This window comes from Aedes aegypti, chromosome 2, assembly GCF_002204515.2.
Source record: "Aedes aegypti strain LVP_AGWG chromosome 2, AaegL5.0 Primary Assembly, whole genome shotgun sequence".
NCBI lineage: Eukaryota > Metazoa > Arthropoda > Insecta > Diptera > Culicidae > Aedes > Aedes aegypti.
In genome coordinates this window covers 454448418-454473252 of record NC_035108.1, presented here as the reverse complement: position 1 = coordinate 454473252, position 24835 = coordinate 454448418, and the positions used below count along the sequence as shown (strand labels likewise).

Genomic DNA, 24835 nt, shown 5'->3' with positions numbered 1-24835 from the left:
TTTCCTAACATGTTTGCTAAACTTCCGCATTCAAATATGTCGTGTATCTGCCATGAAGACAGTTTCCATTTCACGTTCAGTTTTCAGCTCGCACGGGTTCAAATTTTTGAACTGCTCATTGTTCAAGCCTACTTGATCCCTCGTTCAAAGGTTTGAACTGGAACGCAAACTGAACTGACTGGCAGACTACTTCAAACAAGTCTTTAGAAGTTTCGGTTCATAAGGCAATTGAACATACTCCAAGCGACATTCTCAGCCTCGATGTAATTGCGATTACTTCGGAATTAATTGGAACGGCCATATCGAAGTTAAAATCGTCTTAAGGACTGTTCATTTTATAAAGTGGACACCTTGTTTATGCTATATCTTTTTTATTTATTGATGAAATCGTAAACGGTTTTCTGTGTATCGTTCAACTATTATTCTACAATGTTATGAAAATACAGAAACTTACAAAATGCTTTCGGTTGAAGAACTAAATAGTTTTTGCAAAAACTCCTAAGAAAAACTGTTCGTCAAGTTTAATCCTTTACTATTCAACTTAAGGTAGAGCTTTTAAAACATCAATAATATTCCATAAGTTCCTGACGCTGAGTCACTTTAGTGATCTATTCCTTATGGTCAAATTTGCTGATACACCATCTTTTTACTACCAGCAAAAAAGTAAAGTAATAAGCGTGTTCAAAACTGGTTTAGATTACTAAAGAAACTATATATGTAACTATATATGTAAAAAAAGCAAAATCTTGAGTTTAACCGCATTCTTGGGTACCAAATTTACTCTTTATGGTCGTTTTATTGAAAAATCCCATACTTTTAAAATTATATGCGCATGTTTATCGATCTAGAGCAAACTGTAAGCGTTTTTCTCAAAATATTTTGATAGGTAGTCTCAGAATAACACATTCTGAAAATAATACATGCAAAATAAATTTGATTTAATTCAAGCAGTGTTCCCAATCTTGATGATTGTCATTGTGCTTTGAGTGGTCTTCTGAAAATAAATTATTTGTTTTTCTATTGTGCTTAAAATATGGCGTGGGGACTAAATCAGCAACTCTATGAAGGCGTAAGTTATTTTTATTATAAATACTATATTATTACTTCCGTCTGGACGTACTTTAAACCTTAAAATTCTACTCATATCAGTTCCATTTAAATTTAAGATATTTTTCTTTAAAAAAAATGATTTTATGATATCTGCAAAATTGCTTCTCCAAAAATAACTTGATATTTTTAGCAAGATTCTAATTGATGATGCTTTCTAAGTACAACCATTTTTTGAAAATAAAAAATATAAATTGTCGAATTTTCCTGCCGATTTTTAATAATCCTTGGTTTTTATAACCTCCAAAAATCGATCGTTCTAAACGTTGTGCCTTATTAGTGTGAAATCATATTATTTTGGTAACTTTTTTATTACCACAGCATTGTACAATATTAGTCGAACGATGTAAAGAAAACCGATTTCGATTTCATTGATAAATTAAAAAGATATTGCATGTCCAAAGTGTCCACTTTATAAAATGAACAGTCCTTATGCAGCCGGGCCACATGGAATTCCCTCCTGCCTACTTAAAAAATGTTCTACTGAGCTCATCAAACCAATAGCAAAAATATGTTTAAACTTTCTTTCAAACAAGGTGTGTTTCCTAAGCGATGGAGAGCATCCTACATGTTTCAAGTTCACAAAAAAGGAGACAAACGAAACGTCGAAAACTATCGAGGGATAACGTCTCTGTGTGCCTGCTCGTAAATATTCGAAGTTATTGTCAACGATGCCTTATTCTCTGCTTGCAAGAGGTATATCAATATGTACCATTTACTTTGATGTGCTTAAGGACTATGGAAACTGGTGCACAAGTCGACGTCGTTTACACGGATATCAAAGCTGTGTTCGATCGTGTAGACTGCGGTATTCTACTGTCAAAGCTCAATAAGCTTGGTGTGTCTGGAGCAATGATACGCTGGTTCAATTCTTATTTTACTGACCGACTTCTTTGCGTAAAAATTGATACAGCTGAATCCCATTACTTCACCAACCCTTCAGGCGTCCCACAGGGCAGCAACTTAGGACCGATGCTGTTTAGGATTTTCATCAAAGACGTTGGACTGATTCTCCCACCAGAATGCCGTTTATTTTACGAAAATGATTTTAATTTGTATATCATTGTTCGTTGTTTCCGAGACTGCTTATAGCTACATAGCCTAATTCACAACTTCGAAACGTGGTGTTCAGACAATTGTCTAACTCTGAGTGTTCACAAATGCAATGTAATCGAATTTCATCGCAGTAAGAACCCTATTTTGCATTATTATTAGATAAACGGCCAGAGTCTCCAACGCGTCAACAATGTGCGTGATCTTGGAATCTTGCTGGATGCTCGCTTAAAGTTTAACCAACACTACTCGGATATGATTGCTAAAGCAAACGAAAGCAAAAGTGTCTCAAAGCGTTATACTGTGCGCTTGTACATTTGATTTAAGAATTCGGATCAGTCATTTGGTGTCCATATCACGCAACCTGGATAGCGAGGATTGAGGCCATCCAAAGAAAACTTGTTCACTTTGCCCTTCGGTATCTACCATGGAACGATGCATCAATCCTTCCTCCCTACGAAGAACGTTGCCAATTATTGGGTATAGAAACCCTCAAACATAGGCGTACAACCGCACAGGCGGTTTTTGTAGCTGAACTATTTACCGGAGAAATAGGGTCCTAAAGCCCTGTCTCAATTTTAGTACTAAACGCTTAAGTTGAGGGCAGAAACACATGTTTACTCAATTTTTAATTGATTTTCATTGGTTTAAGTACAAAAAACATTTTTTTTATGATTTTTGAGATTTTGTCACACCTTTTGGTTTAAACTCAAATGTTGGGTGTATTATGTTTTCCGTGTCCCTTCCGAAATGTCAGATAGGAACAACCCCAGTGTTCAAACTATATGCCCTGTGGAATTTTTGTCGAAAAAGTGAATGTCAAACAAGATCACAAGTGTCAAGGTTCATATTTGGAATCATTTTTAAAATTGAAGTTTAAAAATGTTATAGCCGTTATTTGAGCTGGAAAACTTGTTAAAGTAGTTGCAATAACATGCTCTTTCGTATTATTAAATAAAAACAAGAATTCATTAAACATTTTAGGACCCAATTGACAGCCCCGAAATAATAGGCCAAATTGGCATTTATGTTCCCGAACGGAATCTTTGCTCAAGAAACTTTTTGCACCTCGGTAGCCGATCATCAAATTATGGCTAGCATGACCCGATACCTTTCATGTCCACGCGGTTCTACGAATTTTACTCGATCTTCGAATTTCATGACAACTTAACAACATTTTGTCGTCGATTACAACGGGAATGGATCGATCGACAACGTAATATTTAACATCTACTCATTGAACAGGTGAGTCTCTGTCCATGTACTGTACTCAATGGTTTTGTGCTATATGTACCTTTGTTTATATTGCATGGATTCCAACCAACCCGCTACAGACATCGAGTATCAACTGGATCAATATATGTTTGTTCGGAATTGGAATCAAAGTGTTCGAAATATTAGACAGAATGAACACCCAAGTAACAATTTTAGTTTTACGAATTACTTCCAGGGTGCTATAAATAATCGCTCATAAAACCACGGTCAAGGCACTGTTGCCTTCATCGCATCCCCCAAAACCTCTTGTAGATTAGAACGTGACTAGTTGGCCCACTCTGAAAGAAGCTATGAAGTGCATATTTATGTCACACAAATAAATCAAAATAGCATTAATGGTAGCAATTTTGAGGCCACCTGTTCTAGATGAATGTCGCTTCATCTTGAAATAGTTATTTATGCAACAAGTTGCAAAATGATGATTTTTTCAGCACGAGTCGAACATTTATCCAACGAGGCTCGCCGAGTTGGATAAATACGACGAGTGCTGAACAAATCGAGTTTTGCAACGAGTTGCATACAACATTTTTTGCAATAACGAAAAATGCCGGTAAAGTAGGAAGAAGGTTTCAAGAATATCCACATGGCCATCCATGCGTTGTAGCAACTCAGTGTTTCTCAATCAGGTAGGCTGTGGAATGACTGTCACAAATTTTCACACTTTCATTGCTGATTCTACTTTTAAAGACAGACCAGGTAAGGACGCCCCGCTTAGAATTTTTAACCATATTGTATGTATGCTGAATTGCCAAGACTACAAGAACCGCCAAATAACGCTCCCGTCCTTTTATATAGTGAACTCATAAATCCTCTACTTCCGCAAGACTCAGAATCCCCACGGTCAACCTGCTTCTGATTCTAGGGATCGGTTTAATTCGGTTCGTCAAATGGATGAAGAATCAACTTAAGTTCTGATTCTACACCCATTTGACGAACCGAATTGAATTGGATTCGGATCCTAGAATCAGAAATGGTTTGAGAAAATCACAGCATTTCAATAAATGACGTATGGAGGTGATCCGACGCCGATTCGGTAACTTCCAAAACAGAACTGAAAAGTGCTACTTTTCGATACTGTTATCAGTGCCGAAAAGTAACACTTGTTTGTATCGGTAGGAAAAGTAGGCTGTTATGTAGGTCATTTTTTGATAAAAAGAAAGCCGATACGCAATCGAATTGCAAAAATGATTTTTTGCTATTACGTTGCAAATAAGCCTACTTTATATCAAGGTAATGCACAACATAATGGCCTACTTTTCCTGACAACAAAAACAATGCTGAAAAGTGCTACTTTTCAGCACTCATTTCGGTGCTGAAAAGTAGCACTTTTCAGTTCTGTTTTGAGAGTCACCAAATCTGCGTCTCTCCATACTCATCATATACCACTAACGGCTCGAATATTTATCGTCTCTTTATACGCCTGTATCTCAAGTTTTTGACCATGGTCATGCATACTACTGCTTCTGCAACCATTGGGCGATTGGTATCCGAGTAAAGGGAGATCGAGAGCCATTCTGATCTAGGAGCTGGTCACCCAGTGTTTGTAAAGGTTGATGTAGGGTAAATCCCAAAATATCCGGAACCTAACTTCAAGCTTCTTCACGGTTCTTGCAGGCAATTTGGTACATGAGAAATAACTTTTAAAAGTCAAAATTGTGTGCAGCGTCTTGTCTGGTCCCTCGTCGAAATCCGATCAATAGATTCTCGATTGAAGCGTGAAAATTTGTGACTGTCATAATTAAGATCAGGCTGCTGTGTCACAGCCTACCTGATTGAAAACTATGGAGTCTATGCGTCGCATGGAAGGCCATGTGGATACTCTTGAAATAGGATTGTGCTGTTAAAAATAATTCAATAGAACGGTATTTTTCGTAATAGCAAAAAACGTTGTTTGCAACTCGATGCAAAACTCGATTTTTTCAGCACTCGTTGTATTTATCTAACTCGGCAAGCCTCGTTGGATAAATGTACAACTCGTGCTGAAAAAATCATCATTTTGCATCTTGTTGCATAAATAACTATTATCATAACGTTGTTCTTACAACGTAAACAAAACAAAATAAGAATGAAAACGTCTGTGATATTTTATTTCGTAGTGCTTTTTATTTGATGTTTTTTTTTTTGATATAGTGCTCAAATCTTTAGTGCCGAGTGAGATTTACTGTGAAATGTGATGAGAGAGAAGAAAATTTGCCTGTGCCCCCTCTGAAAGTGGCATAGGGGGAGATCCCCCAGTACCGGACACTTAAGCCACTAAATTTATAATTCGAAAAATATTGGTTTCATGTGCTCGTATTACCCATTAATGATAAATATTATCATTTTTATAGTGTACAAAAATAAATTTGAAGAAATAAATATTAATTTTGACATTGCATTTTGATGATGTATTTTAGTATCAAATTGATCGATCTTGAAAGGTGGCACCCAATACCGGACACATTCTGGAAATGCCTCGAATTATGTGAATTTGAACATCATTGAATGTGTTTACTATATGAATAGTATATAATTGGCAAGTCAATGCATTTTCAACATTTACAAGAACAATTTGAGTTTTTCTTAGTTTGCAAGATGTCCATCAAAAACCTCTCTCATATATGATGAAAAATAACAGATTTTACGATGCTGTTCTGAATGTTCATTCTTCTTAATTTTATTGGATGTTTGTTACCATGATCAACGGAATCCATGAAAAATAAATGTATTTTGAGACACTGGTGCAATAATTACAAAGATATCATGTAACAAATCAAGCTGTCCGAAACTGGGGGATAGGAGTTGCTCAACCAAAATTTAATTTGTCCATATTTAGTTCAATTATGGTACAAAATACATTTATACTATCAAATATGGATTATGTTCGAACACGCTTGAGTGATCTAAAATATTTTTTCATATTCGAAATAATTACTAAATAGGCTCAAAACTAAGGCGATACGTCAATTTTTTATTAATTTTCAAACTTTTGTCCTTTTTAAAAAAGGCATGCATATTTCAAGGATGTGTTATTCTACGCAAACATTAGTCTCCATAATAGCTTCCTTTTCTACTAATACACCATCTTGATTAGACCATGATTTCTCAATTTTTTGACTTTGTCCGGTATTGGGTGCTGTCCGGCACTGGGGGATCTCCCCCTATATCTACTAATTTAGCAATTGCTAAAATAGATCGCCAGGTGAAGGATTCAACTTTTTTTGGTTTGATTGGGCAGTTATTTTGCTTTAAATTATATTCAGTCAGTTTAATCATCACACCATAGCATCTTATGAGCGAATTCATGGAGATAATGTGAAAAGAAAAAATGAAATTGTGGCAATTGGAGTGAAATTAATATGGCGGAACCATAATTAATAGACTGCGATCGACAAATGCTGTTTAATCATCATAAATTCACATAGTTAGCATTCGGCATTTGTGGATATTAAATTATCTTTATAAATGCTGATTGAAGATGATTTAGCTTTGTTTCGCTTTTTATGGTAACTAAGCAGCATTCAACAAAGTTTGACAGTTTGGGAATATTATTATGAATAATATTCGCAAAAACAATGAAACGGACATAAGTTTGTCGTTTTTCCATCAGGAATAAGTGTTTGCAATGCATCGAAATGCATTCGCAATACATCTGAAGAGCCCAAATACTGATTTCAAAGATATAAACAAGGTAAGTTATCAATAATCAAGTGCAAGTCAATCAGTTTAAAAGCAGCTTTTATGACAGCAAGGTGTATTATATCAGTCTTTAATCATAGCCGTCACAAATAAGTGTCATTCAGCCACCACTAGCAATTTAAATGAGATATTATATGCTGCAATAAAGCTGGTTTTGTAGCCACAAAATATTAACTTTATAGTTTGTCTCTAAAAGGTTTTGAAAACAACTAAGAGCTGACTCACAAAATATAAATTTCTAGCAACGTTAAATGTCGCTTCTAGCTATCCTAGCATTCACGTTACTGTCATAAAACCTTAATAAATCCACACGAATGCCAAATTGCTGTGGAATTGTTACTTGGGTACAGTGTTTGGCATTTGAATCAAAATGTTGTTTCAAACTTTTACATAAAAACGGTATTAAACAAAAGATTTTATCAGCACACCCCACAGCTAACGGTTAGACTTAGCGGAGAAATTACAATTTTCACAAATGCCATCTAATTTATACCTATCAGATGCATTTGAAGTTACTGTTGGCCTTAAGTGTTTGGAATATGAGTCAAAACGGTACAACATTGAAGAAGTCTTAAATACTAAAGTTATTTGAGGATTAATGCAAACATTGAAGTGGCACAGAAACACAAAATCACATACCGTTTTGACTCATATTCCGAACACTTAAGGCCAAACGTGACTTCAAATGCATCTTATGGACTAGATAATATCTGTGAGATGATATCTGTGAAAATTTCAATTCATTCGCAAAGTCTGACTGTTTGCTGTTGGGTGTACCGGTAAAAATGTTTATTTAAACTTATTATTATTATCTTTATTATCGAGACTTTCAGCCGGAGGCTGGTTCGTCTCCACATATTTAAACTTGTTTAGTATTGTTTTTATGTAAAAGTATGAAACAACATTTTGGGTTAGATTCACATCAACTTTACTTTTCTGATGGATCATTAATCCAAAATGTTGCTGGTTTTGGAGTTTATAATTATTATTCTGTTTATTTTTTCAAATTACAATCTCCTTGCTCAGTTTTCATAGCTGAACTAACTGCCTTGTATTTTACTTGTTCTTTGATTAAAAAATGTTCTCCAAATATTTTTATTATATGTTCAGACAGTTTAAGTTGTTTGAAAGCACTCAATTCCGTTAATTTCAATTCTAAAACTCATCACATTATGTTGTTGCTGAAAAAAGAATTATGTCATTTGAATTCTCAGGGTTACATTATTAAATTTATTTGGGTTCCTGCTCATTCTAATATTTATGGTAATGAGCAAGCTGATTCCTTAGCAAAATTAGGGGTTCGTTGTGGCAGTATGTTCAACAGACAAATTTCTTCGTCTGAATATTTTGCAGATTTAAAACAACATTCTTTAAATAATTGGCAGCTTTCATGGGACTTTAGTGATAAAGGACGATGGTGTCATTCAATTTTACCTAATGTTAGTCGATTTAGTTGGTTTAAAAATTTTGCTGTTGGAGGAAATTTTATTTGTACATTGTCGAGGCTTATATCCAATCATTATATTTGTAATAGTTATTTATATCGTATCAATATCAATGATTCTAATTTGTGTGATTGTGGTGTTGCTTATGAGGATATTGACCATATTGTTTTTCATTGTACGCGTTTTACTATACCTAGAATTGCTTTCTTTAGAAATTTGAAAATATATCATCGTTTGCTCCCTCAATCTGTTCGTGATATTCTGGGAAGTAAATTCTTACCCTCGTTAAAAATACTTTATAGATTTTTAAATGATGCTTCGTATAACGTATGATTCTGCTTCTTTCTTTTTTTCTTTTTTCAGGTTTGATGGAAACATTTTCAACAAACTCATTTAAGGATGGCATCAAGTAGTTTTCGAGTCATGGCCCTTTTTTCAAGATTTTTGGCTCCGCAATGGATAAATGCCGCCTGAGCCTATAGATTTATATTTTATTATTATTACCATTTTGTAATGTTATTTTGAAAAGATAAAGAGGTTTTGTGCCTTTTTGAGAAGAATTTCAAAAGGAAATCACTCAAAGGGGCTTTTCCCTCTTTCAAAATTTTTAGTTAAAAAATAAATAAATAAATGAAACAACATTTTGATTCAAATGCCGAACACTGTTTTCTTTCTGTCTCATATTCCGAACACCTTGATTCAAATTCCGAACAGCACGAAAAAAAAATCGTGTTCAAATGAATAATTTCGCAAATAAATGTATCTGGGCTGGTTTTACTACCCTCGAACTGGAGAATCACCACTACTGCCGAGGTCTAAAACATATTGGAATATGTTTAAATTTAATTGCAATTGACTGCCATTTCCTTGTAATTTGATGACATATTTCAGCGAAACATTTCAACCAAATCGCCATACAAGAAGCGGGTGTTCGGAATATGAGTCTGTTCGGAATTTGAGTCAAAACGGTACAAAAAGTCCATTCTTCAGGTCACAGCAACAGGTGTCATTTTGAAGAACTCTCGCGTAGCAATTCAAAAGGGCCAATCCACAGACCGTTTGTTCTGAGAAAATTCGATGCGATCCTGTTGTCAGAATTCAAATCAGTCAATGTGATTTCTTGCTCGTTTAGTGACGATTTACTATAACTACACGTCAATTATCAATTTTATTCTGAGAATTGCTAAATGTGGAAAAAAAATATAAGTTTGAATGCTTAGACCATTTTTAATTTTCAACCAAGCATTGGCAATTTTTTATAGGTCAACTTCATTTTTGTTAGTGTGCATTGCACAATGGTCGGGCTCCATATAAAGGGGCGGCCAAAACTACCAAAAACTTTTTTGAGATTTTTATGATTTTTTTAATTTTTAAATATACCTCATGTGTTATATTATTATGATCCTTAATTAAAATTGAACTAAAATTTAAATTTCTATGACTTCTATGACGGCAAACCGACTGAAGTCAAAAAATTGAAAAATGTAACAATAAAATAAAGCACAAAATTTATAATTAAGGAATGCAATATTTCCCCAAAGTAACCCACTATCTGAAAGCTTGTGGTTCAACACTTTTATCGAGCATGAGGATGGAAAAAAATATTTGGTTGAAGTTGTAATACTATTCAATATTACACTTTAGTAATTTTGATGATTTTGAACATGAAAAACAACTCTTGTCGCGTCATGTCGCCGCCATTTCGAATATTGCACATCAGAAAGCATCCTTAGATCTTACAAAAAACCTTTAAAATTTTTGCAGAAATTTGCTGATTTGGAAGTTAGAGCTATTTGAATAACTCAATATTTTACATATATTTTGAAGATATTTTTCATACAAAGTTTATTTAAAATATATTTATCCACTATTTATACACATTTTGATCAAACTCGATCAAATTTAAACAAAATTTGTGCTTTCAGCCCAGTTTGATAACAATTATATTTTTTTTTAAATCTTTTTTTTAAGTTACGTAATTTGTGAATAACCCCTTCTGAAACAACAAAAACGTCAAATAACATATTCAGATTACATATTTCATCGATTAAGGCGATAAAAATAGTTTTGGCCAAACTTCACTTTTTTCCGACCATTGTGCATTGGCCCTGGATTTGGTCCCTCTGTTTGCTCCGAATAAACAAGAGAGTATCATCGACCTCTTACCGTGCAAGGCCGTTCTGATTTGGAAAAAACGATTATTGGCAGTTTTGAAGAATTGGGTTTAAATCGGTAAATTTTCTGATTATGTTAACAATATTTGCATGGTTAATGGGTGTTGGGAGATGCTATGGAATGATTTGAAAATCCGACTTGTTTAAAATTATCTCTATATCAACGTAACGCGAGAACTCTTATCGTGCACATTGATCTATGTATGGACCTAAAATGCACTTCACACACACTTCCCCAACACCATTCATTCTCTTTTTTTGCACATTTTACTTCTTGCCAGCCCAGTAGGCGAATTCCGGCGCGTATTTTCTTCGAAGAAAAGAAAATTTTCTTGCTGGTGCGTAATGGAAGAAAATTTCTTCTCTTCGAAGAAATTGTTCGCCGGAATTCACCTACAGGTGTCCACAATTTATTGCCCTGATGTACTTGCATACTTCTTCGTTTCGAGATCAAGGGAGATCAACGCAAAACGATTCCGAGTCTGCACGACCTTGAAGTAAAATAAAAAGAATTCCACCGAGTAGGTGTGTACACATTTAGTACGCTCTCGTTGTCCTCTTTCTTACTCATCCGTCGCTTTCTGCTGTCAGTGATTACCAAACTGCATCCTGCGGGTTTAAAGAAGAATCTGCAAGCCTAAGATATTTTCCCAAAAGATTTTTCTTAGCTCCTTTATTGTGAAGAACGTTTATTGAGGCAAATGATTTTCCATGATAATGAGGTTTTAAAAAGGCTTTTCTTACTGAAGGTTTCATTTCTTTGAAATTTTTCCAAATCCATATATTTGACCAGTTGTTGAAAAAATGTTGCATTAGTTTACACCACACTGCGCTTAACGTTCAACGCTCTGTCATCATAATCATCGTTATCATCGAAACTTCAACAGCAGTTTTTCTGTTCAAACTGAAATTTATTCGATGAAAATGTGTTCACTGTGTTTCGGTTGGAGAATAGAATGCAGTGAACACATTTTCCTGTAAATTTTCTTTTTTTTGAACGAAAAACCTGCTTTAGAAAATTTTGAAATCAATGACGGATCCTACCCCCTTAATGTTTTGGAACCATCCAGTTCTTGAAATATACTCTATGGAATTTCACCTAATCCAAAGATCTGCCAAAATTTGTTTTCTTAAGTCCGCGCTATGTTCTGAAACTATCGCAGAGCCGGTAATGCTGAGAACCACTGGCGTATGTTAAGCTCGTCTGACTCCAATGACCCTCATAGCCTGCTTGCTCCTGCTACATATTTATTGTGAACACCGTGTTCTGGATAATGTTGCACTGAGAAGCATTGAACTCTTGTGGCTGCAGCATCCGAACAAACTCGAACTGTAAACATTCAGGCAAATAAGAATTTGGTTTGTTTATTAACAAGAAAGTGCCAGAATCAGTCAATCGAAACGGGTGAAATGGACCAAGATTGAACTGAAGGGGAGAGCGGGGCTGTGAACATTCTTTTCCCGTTTTCTCACATTCATACTTTACTACAAACTTGGCCGCGAGTTGTGTGTATGACCTTACGGTGAGAACTTCTCGCGTTGATTTATTTCCTTGTTTGCGTTCCTCCTCGAAAAAAATAAAAACGCCAGCAAAGGTGAGGAAAGCAATATGAAAATAAACATGCGAGCAGTATCGCAGTCTATGCCGACTCGAAGAAGGTGGAAATATTTATTTCAGTGTGGATTACCACGTCTTAATTTCATTCATCGGAATGCTCTCTCGTTGGAGAGCGCCTTTGGCCCCCATCCAATTTCAAGGCCAACAGCACAAGGGTGATCATTGGATGTGTTAAAAAAAGATGTATCCGAAGGCTCCGGCGAGATTCGAACTCACGATCTCCTGTTTACTAGACAGGCGCTTTAACCAACTAAGCCACGGCGCCGACTTGAAAACAATATACGATTTTGTCAATATAAACCTGCTTGATCTCAACTGATAAATGAAGTAGTTTATTACCAACTCTCTTCTAGCCAGAGTGACATTGAGGCAAAATGTATCAATCTCGACATAAATACAATCCATTATTTCCACATCACCGCGAAAGACATGGGGATACTGAAACCAAACATGCTCCCAACCCAAAAATACAACAAGGCCGAGCACATGTTGAGATGGATGAAAGAAAACACAAAATAGGGGTGCTTGGGGTAATATGCACTGTCGAGGCAAAACGCACCTTGTCAATTTTTCTGGGACAAACCAGTTTCGAGTAGAGAAAATAACGCAGATTAATAAACAGTTGTAAATTGTTGACAGCTTGAAAATTTGACACATTTTCAATGACGATAGAACAATGTTTTCCAACTAATGGTCCGTGGATCCCTAGGAAACCTGTAGACTTCTCAGGAGGTCCGTGAAGCTATTTAAATAAGTGTTTAGTTGCCATTTCGATATTACAAATAATTTCAGAAATGTTACCTATTTCGTTTAATCTTTCACAACGCTAGTACTGAGAAATTACTTTCAATGTCACTTTGCTGATGGATGTTGCCAGGTTTAATTACTGAGTGTAATCGTTATATGTTTCTTTAGTGCGAGCTTGAAAGTGACATAAGGATCGTTCAAGGATGTCTGAAAGAAATTCCTTGCATATTTTTGCTTTAACATTGGCAGATGGTTTCACAAATTTTTTGATGATCCTTATAAGTTAAGAAAGCTGAGCTGAGAGCTATTCGCGGGAATGAAAAAATAATTCTTCATTTTTAACACTCAAAAAAATTCGCGGAACTCACTCAATTTTCAAACGAACATTTAAAAAAACTTTGAACATGTTTCACTCCGAATGAAATCTTCTCGGTGACAAAAACAAGGCTCATTTTTGTTATTTATGATGCATAAACATGTTTTTATAATAAGACCGATTTCACAGAACAAATCTTGTAGTCATATCAATGCAACTGAAACATCAATCCAAGATATGTCCAATCTGGTTTCAATTCAGTTTTGACGAAAATACAGACAGGACTGACTTGCGATTCAAAGTAATATAGTTGTATTTATTGACAGATATAAAAAAGGTAAAAAAAGAGTTGCTGTTGAAATTCTGAATGAATTCCTTCTGAGATCTTTAAGCTGGCTGTTTAAAAGCACATTTGAAAGTTTCTAAAATATTCATAGAAGCCTTCAGAGGTTACATAACAATGTGTTTCAAAAATTTCTTGATGAGATCTTTCCGGATTTATAGATTCCATCAATCATCAGAGAATCATCCAAATATTTTGCAGTAGCGATTCTTTTGGAGATTAAAATAAATCAGCAGATTTACAATAGGATCGTGCAATTTATTTATAAACTTTTCCAAAAATTTTCTGAAATTCCTGAAGTTCAATCGTTTAATCAGATTTACTAGAAAAAATCTTAAGGGGCCCAGATAGCCGTAGCGGTAAACGCGCAGCTATTCAGCAAGACCAAGCTGAGGGTCGTGGGTTCGAATCCCACCGGTCGAGGATCTTTTCGGGTTGGAAATTTTCTCGACTTCCCAGGGCATAGAGTATCTTCGTACCTGCCACACGATATACACATGCAAAAATGGTCATTGGCATAGTAAGCTCTCAGTTAATAACTGTGGAAGTGCTCATAAGAACACTAAGCTGAGAAGCAGGCTCTGTCCCAGTGGGGACGGAACGCCAGAAAGAAGAAGAAGAAGAAGAAAAAATCTTGTTGTATATTTTCGTCTTCTGTAAATGTACAAAAATCGTCATTAGAACGGATGGAATTTCTACTGAATGTATTTGTATCTCACATCTTGAGAAATGTTTTGCATAAACTCCATGATTCTATGGCGTGCAGATTGATGTAGAAACCAACTTTTCCTACTCGAAGAAATTTCAAACAAACTTTTTTGGAGAGATTTTTTAATTATTGTGGTTGAACTGTAGAAGTTAAACGCGAAAATATTGGCGATATCTTAAAGAACATTGCCAATGTCTTAGCCAAGTAATTACTAGTCCGCTAATTCGCCTTTTCGACCTTATAGGGCTATTCTTCAGCTAATATAGGGCATGTCAGCTGTATTATAGCACTATATTGGCACGCAGGGCGAATTAAAGTGCTTTATAGTTAATTTGGTATGGCACAATCTATAATGTAAGATTCTACTGAATTGAAATCTTGGAAATTTGTTTTGAATAATTTTGAAAATTTTTAAAGAATTTCTGATGGGCTTTCACGATTTGCGATATAAAGGATTATTCATATATTTTTTTCTAGAGATAAATGATTACAAGACTATTAGAATATCACTGATGAATTAAAAAATGGAAAAGTTTCTGATAAATCCTTCGAAATTATCCTAGAAATTAAGAAGAGTTCCTCCCTTGACTTTTGGATTTCACAAAATTTTGTCAGAAGTTCTCTAGGACTGCAACCCTGGAATATGGGATCTGCCATTGATAAAACCTCCCAGTTATTTTGCTAAATGTTTCTCCACAGATTCCTTTACTGCTATGCTTAATTCGTTATTAAAACTAGTACTAAGAGTGTTCAGCAATGTGTCTCCTGAAGCTTCGGAGACCATAGACATTTCAAAAACTTTTTTCGTAAATTACTCTTGAATAATCGATGGAAGCAGAATTTCCTGACAAAAAACCATAGACGAATTTTTGAAGCAAATTTGTGATGCATTTTGGAACTATTTCAGAAGCACTTTTGATGAACTGCATATGTCGATATCTGAAGGGAGCACAGATTAATGGAAATATCGAGCCATAGAACAGAAATCTCGAATACTTTTTCAAATGGACGTATGTCGTTGGTACTCGTTCTCAGATAATGGAGTGTGAATATACTTCACCTAATTTCAATTCCTATTTGAAATTTTACCGTTGTAATGCAATGCCAATACATCCATATGACGTAATTTATGAATCTTTTCAATCACTTAAATAAAGTATTACAATATTAGCAAATTATGTTAAGTTCTTTAATAAATTAAATTTTACCACGTTTTGGCACCACAAATAGAGATGCGCCATTTTCATAAGTCATGCTGTAAACCAGTGCGTGACTTTCGTCGAAGCGTTACGCTATGTTACCACTTTGTCGTTTACATTCGTCAAAGTGTTACGTCTTCAGCAAAATATTAACATGACTTACGACAAATCTGACATCAAACAAAAGTGCAGTTTTTGTCTCGTTTTTTTTTTCTGTGTTATTAGATAACACTATCATCCTAATTTGGTAAAACAAATTTAAGATTTTATTAACATTTTGTTAACAACGTATTACATTTCATTTGCCGTAGCAGTTCAGATTTTTTACAGGTGAGTTGATTTCACCTGCTTATAAGAGAAAAAAAAAGCTTTAAATATACTTAACCTAAACATATAACGCATTAATCGTGGCAATAGAAGATTGTAACGATTTTTGCCTGAAATTATTAATTTTTTTATTTGACATTTGGTTCCAATGTTTCAACATTGGATATTCTATGTAACTCATTGGTACTATACCAGGGAGGAAGCCTAATAATCATTTTCAAAATTTTATTTTGAATTCTCTGCAGAGCTTTATTCCTGGTATTACAACAGCTAGTCCATATTGGTACAGCATACAACATGGCTGGCCTGAAAATTTGTTTGAATATCAAAAGCTTGTTCTTAAGACAAAGTTTTGATTTGTTTTTGTCTTGTTGTTTATGTACAAAGTTCCATGTTTATATACAAAGTCCCATGTAGAGTATGGAAAGGATGCAAATTTGTTTCGCGCTGTTGAGTTTTGTGAAAAACATCGTTTTTCTGGCAGTGGTCTACTGCGTGACGATCGGAAGGTTAACGTTTTTTTCTACGTTGCGGTGAGGAAAGTCGCTTCAAGTTTTGTATCATGTGTCAGGTGTTTAATATAAGATTTATGTGTGCCTCAACAGTGACAGACATCGCAAGTGATGAACGCTTCCAACATCCTACTGCTTTCGGAGATTTGGCGATGGTCTCCAGCACAGTTTAGCACCAAACCAATTCCCATGAACCTGCACCCATATCGAAGGATGGCAGCATCAAGCATAATAGCACAGAACATTATAATCCTATAGGAGAAATAAGAAACAGTGCGCTGAAATACTCAACAATATTGCTACATCGTCTTCTTCTTCTTGGCATTACGTTCTCACAGGGACAGAACCTGCTTCTCAGCTTAGTGTTCCGTGAGCATTTTCTTACTAATGAGCTTCCTATGCCGAAGTTGCCATTTTCGCATTCGTATATCGTGTGGCAGGCACGATAATATTCTATTACCAGGTAAGTCAAGAAAATTTTCTTTACAAAAAGATCCTGGACCGACCGGGAATCACACCCAGGCACCTTCAGCATGACTTTGCTTTGTAGCCGTGGGTTCTAATATTGTTGTAAATATAAAACAATAATGTTATATTGTGCTGAACGCTTACAGGATTGTTTGGTTTAAACTCATCATGACAAAAAAGACACCTCTATTGTTTGTTACTAAATTTAAAAAAATAAAAGATTTGAAACCAACATTTAAAATCGAGTACAAAATAAAATGACTGAAGTCGAATCAGTGAAATTTTCCTTTTTAATGCCAGTTTCGTCGTTTCCATTTGAACGTATGTATGATGTTGGTCAACTTGATTGACTCGTCGATTTTCTATCAAAAGGACGAATCGATAAAAGTTTTCTCAAACAGAAACAGCGATGTTTCGTCGTTTTGAAATAACAATATTAAAACTATTGGGAATCGAGTATGACTAAATTTATCAAAATAGAAGTATTGTTTAATGTCTTGCTATTGTTCGTAGTACACAATCCCGTTTTGTGATTTTTTTGACTTACGTCCATTTGAAAAAGTATTCGAGAAATGACTTTGATGGGACCATCACAGTAACCATGGAATTTTGTTTTAGTATGATTCTATGAATCAATATCACATCATGTAATATCTACTCATAGAGGTTCATTGTAGCACTTCAGCAAAATATCCTCGTGTAAGATTTGACAGAACCAATGATTTTTTGTAGGAATTGGTAGAAAAAGTTTGAATGTTTTGTATGCTGAAATTTTTTTAAGTAGGATCTGGCCACATATTTCGGAATTATTTTGTGGATAAAAATAAACATAGGTGTTTTTTCCAGGAGGTTCTAAGACCCTATTGCTACACAAATGAAATAGATACGTGTATTGAAAAATTTTATACATGTTGTTTGGTCTTCATTTCGACTCATCATACTTAACTAGTGCATTTTACTCCATATCCCCCTACACACTACGGTTCGCTCACGCTTTTCGGGTCAATTCAAATAAACAGCGAAAGGTTGATAACGCATGCCATTCATCCGGCACTGGGACTACAATCTTAAACAACTCAATCGATAAAGCTAATCAGCTTACGGGTTTAAGCACTAGTCGCCTACGAAGCGGAGCAATTTGTGATGACAATTTCATCTTCGCTTCAGATACCTGTCGACTTTTTCCTACAATCATCCGAGCTGGGCATTGGAAGATATCGGTATAAAGTACTCACCGACCTACCTGACTCTTGAGCTATTAAGACCCCAATCAAATCGCAAACACAAATGAATAATCAGCTTTGCCGAGCAAATGTCCATCTTCAACTGAGGGGCACTCGTTCGTGTTCCCTTGGAATCGTTCCGTACAAATGGCTGCACTTGGACCGGATGGAAATTATTATCCTTTGCTAAATGACGACTCAGTATGCTCTTCTCTTCCTCTCGATGGCATCAGACTTCAAACAAGGGTTGTGTCGGTCGATAGATGCCTGTCGTATCGGAAAGCGAGGAAGGAAATTTTATTTGTACGGAAATTAGATCGATTTGTTCTCCTGTGCCCGTCGTTATGCGTCTCAGTGAAGTGCTTTCCATCGCATTGATTGTTGAGTTTAAATTGATACTCCGTCGGTTGGGGAATTTCAATCGTAGCATCGTTTCAACTTTGAACTGTTGAGTGTCATTGCTGGGGGTGAAACTGCTTTGTGATGCTAGTGTTTTAATTGATTTTTTCTTTCAATCTTCAAAACCTGCAAAGATTTGTCATGTGAAGACTGATATGAAAGAAAACGCCTTTGAATCATTTCTAATGTGCTTCGGGATCATTTTTTTCCCATATTATCTGGAAGGAGGTGTACATTTTGGACACTGTATAAGTGTCAATATTTCATCAAATGAGGTAACTTGAACGGCCTCAGACAAATTATTTTTCCATTCTGTTTTGATTTGATCAATGAATGGCATTTCAAGTTGCTCTAAATCGGGATTTGTTTCAATAATTTGGCTAAATTGTTTTAAACTGCGATCAAATGAACCATCGAGGTAGTCAACAAAACAAACTTTTTCTATGATTCTCTAAAGAAGAAATATCGAATAAACAAAATATCGAGTAAGGGTGAATTGACTGTTTTATTAATTTGCTATATTTTAATTGAATGTAAGTATTGTCTGTTTTGTGCCGTTACTGAGAGAAGGAGACCTTACCCAGACAACCAATTTATACGCATATAGCAAACTATAATCACATTATACATGAATTCTTACGTTTCTTCTTAATCGCATAAGATGCATAAAATGTGCTCTATGCGCACCAAAGTGGAGGCGATATATCAGCATCTCCGAAAAAACAGATTAGCTATAGGATGTAAAAAGTATATTTATGCAACTTCGGCCGTAACAATATTATTTGCTTCGCGATTTATTTTATTAAATAGTGCGATGTTGTACGCGCATATTATTTGTTACATTATGCGACTTTAAATGTGTATTAAAATAATAGGGTTAAAACAAACATGCACTTGACGTCTATTGAAATTGTAGTTCTAGAACGGCTTTCTTAAGGGTCTCTATTAGGGTGGTGGATTTCAAATTATGATATAAGTTTACATTTCACATCGCATATGATGACCTCTCAGGAACGAACCTCGAACTCCTCGATTATCATGCAGCCATCTTTCCTCTCCTCCGGGTTCTGTTTATCAGAATATCATTTTTTTTTTCACCATGACATTCTAACTTCATCACATAAACAGCCGTGAAACATCGCATATAAGAATTCTTATTAGATCTCATAGTGCGAGGTAGCATAGAATCTTATACGAGTACCTGCATTGTTTACATTCGCATCCAACTGTCATTGGAAGCAAATCAGAGTACGAGTTCGAGTTTTTGCTTCTGCTCTTGTGTCGAGTTTTTCGATTCTAAAATCCCTAATTTTCTGAAATCATACGCAAGGTGAGTTTTCAAAACATGTTTGTCCAATGTATAAGTTAATATTAATTTGCTTCTTGCTCGCAGATGTTCACCGTGGCTCAATTTTTTGAGAAGCAACAGCTACGTGTGCTTGCTGTTCCGGTGTCATGGGTCCGAGATGGATGTTTGTTGTGGCCCAAACTTCCATCGAACGAGAAGATTGAAAAACTTCGGAACGGAGGATGCGAGTTCCATGGTGCAACGAAGAGAATTCCGGTCATTGTGAGCCGGAAATATAAAAGCCTGCACTCGGCAGAGGCTGCAGCCGAAGACCTACTAAAACAGGAAGTATCGGATATTGAAACCAAGCGAAAATTGCTGAAGCACCGTAAATCTAAGCCCGAGGAATCACGGCCTTTGAAAGACTACAACAAAATTATTAGTGGTACGTATTTTACTATATTCAAAGATTCGTGTATTCATTGTCTCATGTATTGTAGAAATTGCCTCATCTAAAAAACCCGCACTCGATTCTGACATCGCGATTCAGCAGCAAGAGCATCCTGGAACTATTGCAGCATCATCTCAGCTAGTTCAGCTGCCACCACAAGATTATTCTTCCGTTCCGACATATATTCAGCCTCGAGAATTGGGACACCAAACACAGCGACCGCCGATTAATTCGCTGTCTGTTAAAACTGATCGGGCGCAGCTAGCGGCCAACTTTGTTGAAACGGTACAAGCTCTCGGAACACAGTCTGTGACCCAAAGCGAGGTGGGATACTTACCCCAAGTTATCTTCAAAAAGCCGGTCGATCAAAGTAAGCGCGCTAAATCATCTGACATTGCTAGGCCACGTCAAATCCAACGAAACGAAGAACCGTTTCATAGAGGTAAGTGGTTTATCCAGCATTTAATATTATGAAGGCGTATCTGTAGTAATCGATACCTCTTCGTTGATTTTCTCTTTTGCTTATTAAATAAGAAGAAATTTTCTTAGCTGAACGACTTTTCAAATACTATTTTTATTAGAGTCAGGTCTCCTATTAGACGCTACCACCCACTTTACGCCCATCGCAATTTTCCAGCTGTCGTCCAATCGATTCAGGTGAAATTCGACAGGCAATAAACTCATAGTATGTGTCACTTATAAACAAAAGATTAGCGCCATGCTAACTATTAAAATCTGCTGAGACATTGTCATGGGAGGAATGTGGGTGGAAGTGTCTTATAGAAGACCTGACTATAAGTAGAACGAACTCATCATCTATCGTCAGGCTGCATCGTGAAATCGAATGAACTGTGGTCACACAATTATGAATCACCCACTATTATAGGTCAATCACTTTAGATACGCTTGTATGGTAATAAAATCGATTTTTTCTACACGATGGCCAGTTGCATATATCTACCAAAATTACGCGACATAACATCTGTATTTTTTTTTTATTTTATAGATGAAGCCGCCCATGCTGTATTGAAACTACCGGATGGTGAGCAGCAATTCCAGTCTGTATATGTGACTGATGATAACATCGTCTACCTCAATCCAACGCTAAACAATCCAGATTCCATTGATTCCTCAGGTAAAATAAATATAGAAGTTTTCCTTTTACAGTACAGTAGTCACACTATTACGGCTCACCCACTGTAATGACTAATTTCCATTAGAATAGCATTTGGAACAGAGTGACTAATAATGATGACTAGGTGACTAGGAATGTACGCTGGGTTGGTCACCTAGTCACGATGATTTGTCACTCTGTTCCACATGGAATTTAAATGGAAATGACCCATAATAGTGAGTTATCAATAATATTGTGACCACTGTACAGTCAAAGCTGTTTCATTACTTCACAACTAGATTTTGCATACAGTAGTTATACTATTATGGGTCATTCCCATTTGAATTACATATAGAATAGAATGTCTAATAATCATATTAAGGTGACCCATAATAGTGTAAGCAGTGTTGGTCACACTATTATTGGTCACTTTGTCACTCTGTTCATAATGCAATTCAAATGGAAACGATCCATAATAGTAAGCGACCCATAATAGTGTGACCACTATACTTTTCCTGAACTCTTTTTAAATTTAATCTTCCACTAGGGTAAATTACCATGTATTGCACTGGCTTAAACATTGTTGACACGTTAGTAAGCGAGGTGTTAAAATTTATATAACACAAGGGAAAAAATCTCGCTTTCGGTACAAAACATCAACGTTGTAGATTTAGCGATGGTTATTTGCGTTACAAACGCATGGTTAATTATTATTAATTCCTGCACGTATTATAGATTGTGTCAAGTTATAGCGTGTACAACAACCGGTAATTTACCCTACACCCACTTTTATAAAAAAAAAGTTAATCATAGTTGACCGGTTACCCTCTATCACTATGTGCGAGTCAATGTTAAAGTTATTTATTATCACGTTAGAGTTTAAGGGAAGTGGTGGGGTTTATTTTATGTATGCGCTGAAAATTCATTGAAATTTGATTTTTTTCTGCACTAGACACGGTGTTCATATTACCACCCCTGTTTATTTTTCTCCTACTTTGTGATTTCACCCATTCCTTTCTGAAGATTTACTGTTATTTTTGTATGTATTGCTTCAATATTAATTATTTCATTATTTTAGGCAATATTATGGACTCGATCGGTGAAATAAAAATTGCAATGGAATCGTTGAAGTCTGCTATAACAAATGTGGGAACAACAGTCAATACGTTGCGAGCTGAAGTGAGCGAAATGAGGAATGACATGACTCGCTTCAAAGATGGTATAAAAGAGACGGTACGACAGGTGGTGGAGGATTGTTTGGAGAAAAGTTTCCCACGATTCGCTACAATGCTGGATATGGACAGTAAGGGCCACTCTACGTCGGAACATTCAAGTGTTGAGGAGCATAAACTCATTAACGACGAGAAGGACTTATTCGTATTCAACAAGACTCTGTCAAGCAAACAAGTATTTGATGATTACGTAAGTTACGTGATGTGTTAAACGTTGAAGGACGATTTTACACTGCTCTTACTATTATGGGTCATCCAGTCACTCCGTTCCACATGTAATTCAAATGGAAATGACCCATCATAGTCGGTGACTCATAATAGTGTGACCACTGTAGATATATTTTTTTATTTTTATTATATTTATGTTTCAGGTCAAATATTTCACAAAAATCATCCCGCCTATTACATATTACGCTAAGGGAGATTCCGCATGCTACTTACTCGTTGACTGTTTGTTCACACGAGAATTCTGGAACAGCTTTACCTGGACCGGCATCAACAGAGGAAACAAATCTAAACGAGGATTTCGTGAATTCGCGAATGTGCTTCAGCTTCTATTGGCAATTGTTAGCGTTGGTGATCCAACCTATACCAACATGAAATTGGAAGCGTTCTGTAAGAATCGGCTATTCCGCTACTCAAAAACGAGGTCTTCAAGTAAGCAACTACGGAAGTCTACGTGTCGGCGTACAAAGACTAAGAAGGACGATGCAAATGAAAATCACGATGAGGCTGAGCAGGTCAACTATGGCAGTTACGATGATGGTCCGGATAACGGTGAATCGTTTGATGATGACGAGCTTGGTGATACGCCGATGGATAATATCACGTCTGGCTCAAACCAAGATGATTCTGATGATGAGGTGGATCGTGATATTGATGTCAAATCTCATGTTGAAGTTTTGATGAACTCTGATGACGAATAATGAAGATGTTTGGAAGATGGAAGGGGCAATATGCCCCTTTTGTTTTTTTGCAAATGCATAACGAATGTTGATTTTTGTTGAATTTGAACAGTTAATTTTATTCATCGAACTCGATAACAAAAAATACGTGGAATAAATGAATCGTCAAACAAAAACTTAATGAATAGATTATATTGAGTTAGTATTATTCCATTCCATCCCAACTACTCATTGTGTTGATTACTCGTAACTTAACTCTAAAGGATTAATATGTTTTTTTTTCTTCACAATTATTTCATTTAAAACATTTTACAGAATTTTTTGACATTTTTCTTCATGAGTTTTCCTGATTAAGTGTGTGAATCAGAGGAATGAACACTATTTCCTTTTTTCGTTTAATTGCAACTAGTTTGCACAAAATTGACTCAATTCCATAAGCATTTTGCTTAGAGAAATTGTGCTTTTCGGCACTAGCAGCGTAAATATGAATGAATGAGGATTTGAAAGGCTTAACAAAAAAGTCAAATTTATTCAGTAATGCATTACCTGCCATTTTCCAACTAAAACTATCTTTAACAATATCTTGGAAGCAAATAATTGAAAGATCTTGAGTTAACATCCATTTGTCTTCGAAATTTGTGTTCACAACAAAATCAGTTAGGGTAACTGTTACTTTTGTTTCTGTTTTCTCAACTGAACGTACAGATCTTTCATTTGCTTGAAAAGCAGTTTTAAGCGTTATTGGGGTTTGACTATTGATAAGTTCCGTCAATCGATTGGCAATTTGATTCAGAGGTAGTGGTCCGGCATGAAGCATTTTCTTGATTAAATGAAGATAGTTTTCGAAAGGATACGCTGATAGAGTGGGTAAAGAACCAAACCTGCAAACTTCGTCTACCACATGACTTAAATTATGAACATTACTTGTCAAATAGTCAATTCCATACAGATTTTTGTAGTCTTGAATAAAGTCGACAAATAAGTCCTTGGCAACCGGAAGTAACTTTTTATACGCTTCCGTTGAAGAAATTCTAACTGCACAGAACAAAACAAGAAAATGTTGATAGTGCTTTTCCGGCAAATGATCTTTTAATAGTACTAATCCAACATAATTTAGGAAATTACGATACTCGAGGCCCTTCCATAAAGACACAAATTCTAATGAACGCATCCGGCGGTGAATTTCTTTCGGAAATCGTAATTTTACAAGGAATTCAGATATTTCAGCTTTTTCAGTTGAACTCCACTTAGC

General features: G+C 35.7%; 1 protein-coding gene and 1 non-coding gene across 2 annotated transcripts; one reads left to right on the top strand and one right to left on the bottom strand.

The window, feature by feature from the left end:
- Positions 1 to 12541: 12541 nt before the first annotated feature.
- Trnat-agu lies at positions 12542 to 12615 on the bottom strand. Its single transcript has one exon. It is a non-coding gene; the product is annotated as a tRNA-Thr (tRNA).
- A 7216-nt stretch (positions 12616 to 19831) lies between these two features.
- On the top strand, positions 19832 to 23686 carry LOC110677188. Its single transcript, XM_021848078.1, has 6 exons — positions 19832 to 19923; positions 19987 to 20326; positions 20382 to 20774; positions 21339 to 21467; positions 22525 to 22868; positions 23050 to 23686. Exons 2-6 carry the CDS (start codon positions 19987 to 19989, stop codon positions 23602 to 23604), a joined length of 1761 nt encoding a protein of 586 aa, XP_021703770.1. The 5' UTR covers positions 19832 to 19923; the 3' UTR covers positions 23605 to 23686.
- Positions 23687 to 24835: the final 1149 nt, after the last annotated feature.